Source organism: Manduca sexta, chromosome 4, assembly GCF_014839805.1.
Source record: "Manduca sexta isolate Smith_Timp_Sample1 chromosome 4, JHU_Msex_v1.0, whole genome shotgun sequence".
Taxonomy (NCBI): domain Eukaryota; kingdom Metazoa; phylum Arthropoda; class Insecta; order Lepidoptera; family Sphingidae; genus Manduca; species Manduca sexta.
This window is the reverse complement of record NC_051118.1, coordinates 2,876,261-2,888,753: the sequence shown is the minus strand read 5'-3', so window position 1 is coordinate 2,888,753 and position 12,493 is coordinate 2,876,261. Positions and strand designations below refer to the sequence as shown.

The 12,493-nt window shown below is 36.5% G+C and overlaps 1 protein-coding gene across 1 annotated transcript; it reads left to right on the top strand.

Moving 5' to 3' along the window:
* The first annotated feature begins 284 nt into the window (after positions 1 to 284).
* LOC115445897 (dynein light chain roadblock-type 1) lies at positions 285 to 3,265 on the top strand. Its single transcript, XM_030172387.2, has 5 exons — positions 285 to 387; positions 1,017 to 1,089; positions 1,801 to 1,888; positions 2,359 to 2,459; positions 3,108 to 3,265. The coding sequence occupies exons 2-5, from the start codon at positions 1,027 to 1,029 to the stop codon at positions 3,252 to 3,254; spliced, it is 399 nt and encodes a 132-aa protein (XP_030028247.1). The 5' UTR covers positions 285 to 387; positions 1,017 to 1,026; the 3' UTR covers positions 3,255 to 3,265.
* The last annotated feature ends 9,228 nt before the right edge of the window (positions 3,266 to 12,493 follow it).

Genomic DNA, 12,493 nt, shown 5'->3' with positions numbered 1-12,493 from the left:
TTCTGAGAAAAAGGGTCTTGACAGACGGACGGACAGACTGACAACAAAGTCATCCTAAGAGTTCCGTTTTTCCTTTTGTGGTACGGAACCCTAAAAATGCCATAGGCTATTCTGGGAAAATATACAGTGGCACTTTTATTCTGGTAATTTTTTTACATGAGCAAAGCCGCGGGCAACAATTAGTTTAAAAATCACTAATCCTTTACCATTAACTTTAAATGTAAACATAGATAAATATCGAGAAACCCTGATGAACCAACTTTAGATACCGGCCTAGGGATAAAACGAGATGGTCACGTTTGGAGTTACAGTGACAATCGAGATCTAGGCGGTCACGGATCAGTTTTGGTAGATTACTGTCTTCATAAAATTAAGAAGAGATAACAGGTAATACATTGTTGGATGAGAAATATTTGATATACGTAGTCCATAGTTCGAAGTGGAACGGACTGCCGAGACGAATGTCTGTAGCTCCAAAACCTAGGGGCTCTCTGGCTTTTCTAAAGTTAAGTGTATATTCTTAGTGAATTACGGCTTGCTTTAACGGTGAAGGAAAACATCGTGAGGTAACCTGCATACCTGAGTTTTCTATAGGAGTTTCAAGAGTACGTGTATGCTACACTAGGCTAGTGTGGTGAACTAACGCCTTATCCCTCTAAGTAGTAGAGGAGGCCCGTGCCCAGCATTGGGTCAGCAATGGCGAAGCGTCCATACGACCCATACGGCTAATCTTCTAGATTTATTTACGTTTGTCTTTTATTCTGTTAACTTAGCCACGATATGTTAACTAAATATTTTTTTTGCCTCGGGTTACCTTTTGAAAAAATTTACTCTTCGCCACTGTGAGACATTATATAATACAGGGCTGATATTTCACATTACTATGATATAAGAATCTCGGTTCTACACTTCCAACATTCAATTAAAATACGGTCGATTTTCGCCTATTTGGTGTAAGGCGGCCACTATTAATTATACAGTTTTGTACACTTTAACATACAATCTTGCCTCTTCAGCTATCTGTGAATGAAAATGAAAATCTCAACCAACCTGTTAAAGGATACTCGTGATGAATGGTTAGCCAAGACTGTAAGAAAGGATATTTAAGAAATAATTAGTGATTATGAATTGGATAAAAAAATATTTAAATGATTTTTATAGACCGTTAATTAAACTCGGTGGCGTAGTTGTAATTGTACACGGTACGAGAACGTCTACCGCGCTGAGTCCTAGGTTTGAATCCTGGGTCGAGCTAAAACAAATACAACTGGGATTTTGCGTTTAAAAAAAAAAAACTCAGTCGCAGCTCTGTGTCAGGAAATTGACGTTGGTCCTGCGCCTGATCTCTCTTCGGTTATGTCGGACTGCCGTCTCACAGGACTATGAAAGTGAAAGAACAGAGAGAGATGTATATTGCGCACACACTTGTGCACTATAGTTTCGCGTACCTGGCTGATATCCATTGAGACTGGCCGCCGAGGCCGAAATTTGGTTAGGAAGTAATCAATCATGACGATAAACTTGCTATGACATAATGGGACGGAATACAGTTACAAATTGATTTGAATCGAAATATTCTTTATCTGCATACTTACGTGGGCCACTGTGGCGGGTTTTAACACCTTGTGTACGATGGTCGCTATCTGGGCGGATATAAAATATATCCTACCACTAGCAAATTGAAGTAACAAAATTGGGACTACTTACATAAAATTTTCGCTTTACTTTGATAAAAAATCGAGATTTTGCAAGTCACGACCCAAGTCTAGTAATTATTTAATATGCTTAATTTGTTTACAGAGTGCTACAATAAATACGGTAAATCCTATAATAGATAGAATAATGGAAGACGAGTCCGTGGAGGGCGTTATTATGACTAATAAAGAAGGTATTATACATTATGATTATTTAGCTTAACTAGCAATTTCAATTAGGCGCCGACTCCAAAATTGGTAACCAGTATATAGTTTGTGGCGGCACAATACATATCACCGCCATCTATTCGACTTCAATGGAACTACGAGAAGACCGATATGGCATAGACATAATTGTGATAATACATACTAATCACGTTAGATGGCGACAGACGATACTGGCTAGCGATAGCAGAATTTGCACGACGCGCAGTATATATACCTTTCCGAATAGGAACCGTCGGTGGGGCCGCGGCCGGTAAGGCGCAACCTCTGCCTGATTGGAGATCTTCCCCTTCCATAGAGGAACGCAACCATCTGTTCTTCTACAGCGGCGGCAAAACCATAAGCCGCTTAAAGCCTATGATAAATTGTTTTTTAGTGGTTTTTAAAGGCGGTATTATTTTTTTGTATGATATTAGTAAAAAGCAGAATTACTTTTCAGGTGCTCCAATATTAACAAACGTTAGTCTAACTACAGCCACGAATTATGGATTATCGTTCAATAGATATGGAAACATGGCGCAGAACTATATTAAAGAATTGGTTTGTTATTTAAATCTTAATACCTAGTAGTTTAGTTGATTTTTGTATTTTTCTTTTTTGAACTGGATACACAGAATGAATGTATGTACCTTTTGACGTAGAAAATGGATCGAACCATACTGAGTTTTATCATAATTGTCGACCTAAGGAAGGTAATTGGAGGGAGGTGGTGTTCTTTAAACCCCCATATATTCGGTCACTCACGATACAATACTAGTTAATTTCTGTTTTGACAGTATCAGTCAAATAAATTGTTCTTTTGTCGAAAGTATAACGTTTGTGTTGTGGTTACTCTTATGGATCTTACTTTAGCGATGTTTATGTTGTGACAATTCTTATGGATTTTATTTTAGCGAAGTTTATGTTGTGACAACTTTTATGGCCTTTGCTATAGCGAAGTTTGAGTTGTGACAAGTCTTATAGCCCTCACTTACGCGATGTTTGTGTTGTGACAACTCTCATGGCCTTTACTTTAACAACGTTTGTTTTGTGACAACTTGTGACTTTTACTTTAACGAAGTATGTGTTGCGACAATTCTCATGGCCCTTAATTTACCGAATTCATGTTGTGGCAATTCTTATGGCTTTAATTTAATCGCTTTTACAGTTAATGTTCATACAAACTGGTTGTAGCTCTGTATTTTTCAGGATCCGTTCGACGCGGTTATAGTGATGCGAATAAATACTAAGAAAATAGAGATCATGGTGGCACCGGATCCTGAGTTCAACATCATAGTTATACAACACGCTCGCCACAAAACAAAACTCATTGATAAGAATATTAAAAATAAATAATTTTACAAGAATGTACTTTTATATTTTACAGTCTAGCAGGTAATGGAACGGTCCGCCGAGATGATTGTTTGCAAGTTTAAAACCAAGGCATTTCTGACTGTTCGAAGTTACGTGTGTATTGTTTTTCAAATTATTTTTCGCTTTAACGATGCTAGGAAACCTCCATATCTGAGAATTATCCATAAATTCGAGGGTGTCCAGGGTTCGCCAACGTACACTATGAATACATGTTAAAATGTGGGGTAATAATACGAAGCTAGGGTAGTAAAAGTGGGGTAGGAATAGGACTCCAGAAATTTTCATACGGATTTCGATGATAGAAATGTATCTATACCTATTAATCTGCACTAGGTCAGTGTGGTAGCTGCCTAGATATTTAAAATCGAAACAGTATTATTAGAATAAGAAACATTTATCATATACGCCATCTATTAGTAGAAGTTAGTACCAGTAGAGTATGTAATATAAAATTTACTTTTCACGATGGCGCGAATAGATGACGCTGTAATAAACATGTACATGGCTTGAGTTCTGATGTTCTTTGCAATAAGTTTACTTTAGCCCTATCTAGATGGCGTATTTTAAACTCGTTGAACACTGTCGAGAAAGAGTTGGTATACTGAGTGATTGATATACAATTATAATTAAAGAATTAGTACAGAAATATAAATGTGCACACATGAAAACGCCAATGATCCGCATAAAGGCATAGCCTGACTAGCAAAATAAATAAGCTTGTTTATATTGGCTTTTTCGTAAGTTACCGTTGTCAGTACTAGAAATTAGTTTCATATTTCACCGCAACATGGCAACGACTCTTAGTTTCTGTTATATAAACTACGCCGACTGCAAACGACATAGAGACTTAAATTCAGTAACAACCTTTATTTCCAGACACCACGCGGCAGATGTTTGCGAGGTTTGCTTACATGCCATCATCATGCAAACATCACTTTTTGTGATGTATGTCTTTATTTCGAATTAATTAAACAGGGGAGAAACTATGACCTTCTTTTCAGACTTTTATTTCGTCTAATGATCTGACACGGATCTGCTGTTATAAAAAACACGGATGATGCAAAATGAAAAATTTTCACAGATATTTTTGTCTAAAATAGTTTGTTAATCTTGGCTGAAGCAAAGGAACAAATAAATCAGCCTCAGTGAAACTGTATACAGTAGAGTATTTCTTAAAATAAATGTAATCTGTAAAAATAGACTTGTAATCTACTGTAAATCGTCGTCTAAAGGATTTCATTTTTTTATATACCTCCGCACTAAAATGTTATTAAGAACATCTTAAACAACTCGAGCGTCCTTCAATAGGCTATCAGACGCCATGTTCTGATCTTTAACGGTTCATTTCGCATCGGAATTTGTAATATCATGTGGCTTGGTATTTACCTGGACACCGAGGCATTTTAATATACTGCAGGAATAGCTGAATGCATTTTCTTTTCGCACAATTGAGCGATCAGGCTAGGAGATTGCTATGAGCGGAAATATATATGGGATTGCTATGTTATAAGACCGAACAAAATTACAGTTTGTTTTCATGTTACCATTCATATTACATTAACATTAGTGCATTGTATTTAATGGTAACAAAGTCTTCGTTGCAGGACATTGTAGTTAGTAAAATACATACTTATAAATTTTACTTCGTTGTAGTTTGTAAAATACAAATAAATGTTACTTGATGTTTCAAAGACAGGCCGTTGACAATTGGAGAAGTACAGCCCCAAAACAACGCGACTTGTAAGTCGGTGTTGTTTGATTTTGAGGTTTGTGATTGGTCGAGAGACCGATGCGTCGGTCACGTGTTCGTTTCTCAACCAATTAGAATAAAACGACGCGGAGCAAAGCCATGTTTTTTTTGCTACATTCTATGCTCACTGTTGTTTTAAGCATGCGTAAATATACGTCGAGGTAGTTCTAGTAACAAATGGAGATATTGGCTCGATGGTCTACGGAATTATTTCAACAGCAGGGCTTCTTACGACGTAAGAAGATATCCAACAATCCTGATGTACTTTTTTAGGTCAAAACTGCTGTTTTGAGTTCTATATGATTCAGTGGCGAAAGATGAAATTTGCGAAAGGGGACCCGAGATAACATATAAGTACTAATATGCATAAATGCTGTCTGCAATCCGTTCTAATGATAGATTCTACATAAATCCTACTTAAAGAGAAGTCGGCAAGAATTGGGTTATATAGAACCTCCGATATGTTTATAGGCGCTTTTATTGCTTACGACAAGGCCAGCGGCTTACTCGTTTTCTAATTCAGATGTAAGTATATAAGGCGAGTTTGAAAAATCTTATCCGGCAAGTCTGTTTGATCAGAAAAATAGTTTCTTGAGGGATAATGCTAATGCATCACTTGGTAATGCTGGACTCGTATCAATCGTTCTACGAGCTGTACGAGCATACGATGAATTTTAAAACTGGAAATTTTTTCGCTAAGCGTGTATTTTTGTGGATATGGTGATTCCGTATGTCACACTTATATTTCACATATAATATCACGCATTCATCCCCAAAGGGGTATGTAGAGGCGCTTCCGGGGCATTCACTTTTCGCCAAGTTAGTTCCGTCCCATAATGTGATAGGGGGCGAGCTTATCGACACTTATATTAACTACGAGCTTTTGCCCGAGGCTCCACGCATTTAAAAGTTTTCCTGGGATACATATTCTATGGCACTCAGGAGTAATATAGCTTCCTATTAGTGAAAGAATTTTCAAAATCGGTTCAGTAGTCTCAGACATTAGGTTACACAAACCTACAAACGTTTCCTTTTTGTAATATTAGTATAGATATAATTAATGTACGTACGTAGTATGTATGTTCAGTACCCAAAATGGCTGGAACAATTTCAATTTATTTATTTTGGCAATATTGAGTTTTCAGATTAGGTAAGCGGTGATCCTGCGAAGTTTTGACGCCAACACACCACCAGTAATCTGGCTAAATAGGGATTTGAGCACTAACTTCGCTATCCGGTGCGAAGCTGAAGCGCTAGGTTTAAATAAAATAAAAATCTTTTCGGATAATAATCTTAGTTTTAAATAAAATGTAATTGTATGTGTTTTGGTATTTCAAAGTGTAAACTAGCTGTAAATAAGTTCAGTAGAAACCAGTTATAATGACTCCGGTTATAGCGACGCATCGTTTATAACGACTAAATAGTAAGGTCTCTTTAAATAAATGCATATAAAAGCGTACCGATCATAACGTCTATCGGATATAGCGTCAGTTCGGTGATCCCTTCGATGTCGCTATAAGCGGTTTTTTTTCTTACTTTGAATGACGAGACGAGCTTGCCGTTCGCCTGATGGTAAGCGACTGCCCATACATAGTAGAAACACCATCCAAAACCTTGAATTACGAAGTATTGTTTGGTATTCCACTGCACTCGCCATACTGAGACATGAGATGTTACGTCTTATTATGTCCAGTAGTTACATTGGCTACAATATCCTTCAAACCGGAACACAACAGTGACTACTACTGCTTAGTGGCAGAAATAGACATTGCAGTGGTACCTACTCAGGCGAACTCTCACATATGAGAGACCTATCACCACCTGTTTCCCGCATTGAAGAAAAAATATCTAACAAAGTTTTCAGGTTAACTCAACGGTACCCAAAAATAAGCCCTCATGTTCAGTGCTGAGCTAATATTTTATTTAAAAGCCGAGAAAATATTAGGGCAGCACTACTCAACATTCAGCCAGCACGACATTTTCAACGGAACGATAAACATTTTAACAGGATTAAATCTTAAGTCGTGTCGTTTAAATTCTTTGTAAAACAGCTTCTGCGGTGTAGTGGCTTTCTAACTAAATATAAAAGTTCTCGTCATTTACTTTTGATATTATATTTTTAATATTTTGCCTTGCAAAGGACAAAAGAAGATGTGCTGAGCTGACTGCCAATCTTCACTAGTTGGAGTCACTACAAGAAGAATTATATTTTATTTATTGAATATGTTTGGCTAGCGGCTTTGTTCATCTAGATTTCTGAGAAATATGAAAAAGGCTTGCAATACCACATCATGGGATATAAATGACAAGAAATAGGAGTATTAGTTCCACTTCTGCCTACCTCGGGGATGAAGGTGTGAGTTTTTTCAAGGCAAAGTGATCCCACTGACCTGATGGTAAGTGGAGTGGGGTCCAATAGAATATCGACTGACTATAGTTGATTACCCCTCGATAGTCGACATAATTATGCCGGCCTGTTAGAACTAGATATACGTAGGCTGATCCCGGAATGCGACACACTTACATGGGCTACAACGGGTTTTAATACCGTGTATAGAGGTCGCTATCCGGGCGGATATAAAATATATCCTACCACCAGCAAAATAGAGGCACTAGGGTACTGAACTCATGAGTTTCACAGCAAAAGTAGATTAAACGATACGGCACAATAAACTCATTGTTTAACTAACAATACGATGATTAGATAACAATTGTTAATATAACTTAACGCGAAGTAAATTGTGTTCAATAACTAAAACTTTAATGTGTTGTGTTTAATATAGATACTAATTTATATCAGTAACAATTCGTCGTGGTTTAGTAGGTGTGTTTTAGACTAGAATCGAAAGATCTAGGTTTAATTTCGAGGTTGGGTAAGATTTTGTGGCGTTATGGAACGGCTTTGAACCTAAGGCGTTTTTATTTTAAAAAACATTTTACGTCGTTAAAATTTTATTAAAATCTAATATTTTAATTATTCCTAATATAAAATAATTTGTTCCGAAAACCAAATATGAGTTAATAATTTTGAGATTCAACATTATATCTGAAAGATAATCAAAGGTTCCGTATCTGTCTTCGTAAACGTTTCTTTTAAAGGTGTAATAATTTATTCGTGTGTTGGTAGTAAAGCCAAGAGAAAAGGAAATTCAAAATTCGAACACATTTGTCACCAACTGAAACGTTTCTTCCCGCCATATTTTACGGTCCGCCGCGCCCTCATACGGATGGACACGAAATTCATCGCCGGTGCAACAATGGCTGGATTCCCAGTTGAAATTATATCTGTAATTATGTGTTGGATGTCATAGTAAATTACAAAATGATATAAATCAATTGATTATAGAACCTTGCTTGTTTATGATCAAGCAAAGGCGTGCATTGATGGAGCGCAGGAGAAACTCATAACTTCGTTTGGGTGATGTGAGTACTTTATATTTTTACCGTGTGACGGTTGCCAAACGTTGAAATTCCTATCTACTATTGCGGTATACTTAGGTCTTCGACTGCTATATTCTTAATAAAACATTACCATCCTTCGCGCTGTCGGGTAAATAGGTAATAAATTCTAGGACTTGTTCAATAAACCGGCCTAAGTTAGAACAGATTTCAAGTTATCTAACTCTGATCTTAATAATTCATGAATACTAAAATAAGTTTTGTTTGATCTAAGGGCCCTTTACATTGACGCAATAGTTCAATAATTCAGACCATTCTTTTTGGTGGGAAATGAAATGGCTGCATGTTATATAATTTTTTCTTCTTTTATTATTAAAGTTTATATTTGGTCATTATACTTGACTTCTCATAGTTAACATTTTTTCTTTAATTACGTTCCATGCGGATTCGGCTAAGGTGAAACACCATACTGCCAAGTCATATTTAAAAATAATGATTAAAATAGATCTCAGAAAATAGATATTAAATCCCGCCATTTTGTATAGGTAAAGGAAACAACCAATGTGCCAGCACCTTACAACCTAATAAAACATTAAAAGTGTTCGTGTCGCGTTCCTGAAAATTTTGATCCCGATTTTATGTACGGTAGGTACAATGTGCTAATATTTTATGAGGCCGGACCGAGGCTCTGTCTTGATGCATTTTAAAACAAAGTCCGTTGTCGGACCGGCGGAATGAATAATATATAGCGAAGTACTAGATGTCATCGGCGATACTGTGGTAATGAAGATTAAAATTTAATTTCGTCTGTGTTTGTGCTGATTACTTACTTGTTTTTGGTATTATTTCTGTTTGTAAAAAGCAAATGAAATTATACTTTACAGCTAATTGTTTGTTTCTTAATATTTGCAAGCGTCGGCAGCCTGTAATTAAGATAGGCAGCAATTTAGTACTTATTAATTTACATAATAGCTAAAAATAATATCTATAGTATACCTACCTATGACTTGTTGGCTTCCAATAATAAATGAAATGCAATGAACTGCTGCAATGCAGTTAATGTATCTATAGAATAAAATACTCGTCCAATGTTAAGTAAGTAGGAATATACCTATTACATAGCGACAAAGCAGATTGAAAAACTCCACGTTTATTAAAAAAAAAATATTGTAAAAAAGACGTAAAATGATTTTAAATCTAAAACTATTTTCGACGCGGATTCCTTAGATAAATGCATGCAAACACCATAAGCAAATACGCCGGCAATTCATGTGGTTAAGTTGAAAGCTCAAAGTTATAAATACCGCAAAATATTTCTAAATGTTTTACGCGAGCCGAACTACGGTAACAGGGCAATCAAAGTTTCCTATAATATGTGCAAAAACACAGGTATTCCATCATCCGACCGCTTTTGTTTTTACTGTAACTATGAAAACATACGGAAGTGTATTGCGGATGGGCCCGCTCCTAAAAAAGTTTGAGGTTAGGAATTACACATACACATTATTACGCATTAATAAGCAGAGGCGCAACCAAGGTACCCACTTTTCACCAAGTGTGTTCCGTCCCATGATGTGATAGTGAGCGAGTCTATCGCCATATTAGGCAGCCTGTAAATATGATGGTGACTTCTTCATGAATTGGGAAATTAAAATTAACAACTAAAGTAAAAACGATAAGAGTTGCCAAACACCTCGAAACTTAGATATAGGTAAAAACAAGAGTGTTACTGCGATTGAAAATTATGACTGGAGTTAAAACTTATTACTCTTAATATTAAAACACACGGGGGTGCGTTGTGGCCGGGCCTGCTCCTTCCAATTCCATTTACAAAAACTTTTTTGATATTGATACCTTAAAAGTATTTAAAAGAATGCTCTAATCATAATTTCGCCATTGATACATATTATACCACTGCTGAGTATGATCCTCTTCTACTACTGAGAGGGTTTACGCCTTAGTCCACCACGTTGTCTTAGTGCGTTAGACTTTACATACCTTCGAAATTAGTACATGCCTCAAGACCTTTTCGTTCACCGTTAAATAAAACAATTGATTAACAATACTCATGTAACTTTGAAAAATCATTCGTCGGATTTTGGACCAGCAGACCGTCGTTTCGGCAGTCTATTTCATTATTTTTAAATTTATTGTCGTTTGGAAAAATCAACCGTAAAAGTCCAAACATTTTAAATCGTAATAAAACTTTATTTAGTATCAAAGCGACATAACGCATCATAATAATATGTTATACATAAAAGTAAACAGAGCCTCAAAGTTAGATTAAACCAGACTTAAGTCTCCGGCTTTAAGTTCGCATAGCCCCTATCATTGTGGCTAGCTACTATGATCTAAACTCGAATGAATATATCTGTTATAATATAATTGACAAATGAAGGATCTTGCTGATGGTAAGCTATTTCTGCAGGCAAAGTTGAGTTGTTTGCTTAATTCTTCTGCTAAGGCCTTACTACCATCTCTTATAGGCATCTTATGGTAGCTATTTCTTCTGAGAATGTTTTCCCTACCATCTTTAATAGGCATATTACGGTAGCTATTTCTTCTGAGAATGTTAAGTTTTTTCGCTTCAATTCTTCGGTCCCTCCTTACACCCATCTTTCATAGCAGTAATGTCATAACCTTACATAGAAATACCTTACCATAAACAGCGTAAAACAAGTTTTAAACCATAATTTTTTATCGAGCTGTTTTGTTTGAGGTCACCATAGATAATTTTTTCAGCGATATTTAAGAGTTTTTTGATTTGACAAAACACATTTGAAATTAGAATTCGTGCTCAAAAGGGGGTGCGCTCGCCCCCTATCACATTATGGGATGAAAATTGGAATACGTACGACGAGCAGTGGGTGCAAACGTTGCGTTTCTGCCTACCTGTTCGGGGATAAAAGGTGTGTGTGTGTGCGTCTGCGCGCGTGCTTATGTGTGTAAAACAATATCAAGTGACGTTATAAGTAAGTAAAGAATTCTAAGATTATATAGAGCGGACATTGAGAAGATTGTCATACAAAAGCTTTTCCACATGCGATTCCTCAAGCGAACGTGAAATAAATAGCAAAACACCTATGTCAAATATTATATATTTTTTTCATATCATTATTTGCATGTTTTTGATGCGTATTTTAGCATACTTTCTGTAAATATGTTATTGTATTAATATCTAAGAAAGCTGAGGCATCTTGTTACACGGATATATCAAATAATACAACGACTTATTATAATAATATAATAATAATATCAGCCCTGTAATATATACTTGTCCACTGCTGAGCACGGGCCTCTTCTACTACTTAGAGGGATTAGGTCTTAGTCCACCACGCTGGCCTAGTGTGGATTGGTAGACTTCACACACCTTCGAAATTCCTATAGACAACTTCTCAGATGTGCAGGTTTCCTCACGAAGTTTTCTTTCGCCGTCAAAGCTAACGATAAATTCACAAAGTATACACACATGATTTAGAAAAGTCAGAGGTGTGTGCTTGCTTGCTTGTGCTTGCTTGGGAGTTGAACCTGTGGACATTCGTCTTGGCAGTCCGTTCCATACCCAACTAGGCTATCGCCGCTTCGGCTAACGACTTCTTACCAATTGGTAATAACTTATAGCACAAATTTGGTCCTAAAGTCCGATCTATAACTATCATGTTTAATGTCTTTGTACGCGAGTACTAGACGAGGACGCTTAGTACATGCCGTCAGCGATGTTCAGTTTACATTCAAAGGCTGATGTTTATCTTCTGAACAAATAAAAGGCCGGCCAACTCGGCCGAAGGTCCCTTGGAGGAGTTTATGCGTCCATTGTTACAGACATTATTTTCAAATGTTATTTCTGCTATATTTTGATGACCTATTTTTCATTTTATTTCATAAAAGTAAAGTATTTAATAGAAGTATTTGTGTCTTAAATTACAGTACTTTCCCAGAAACGAGCTTGCCGTTCGCCTAATGATAAGCGATATGATCGCCCATAAACAGTAGAAACACCATCCAATACCTTGAATTACAAAGTATTGTTTGGTATTCCACTGCGCTCGCCATCCTGAGACATGAGACGTTA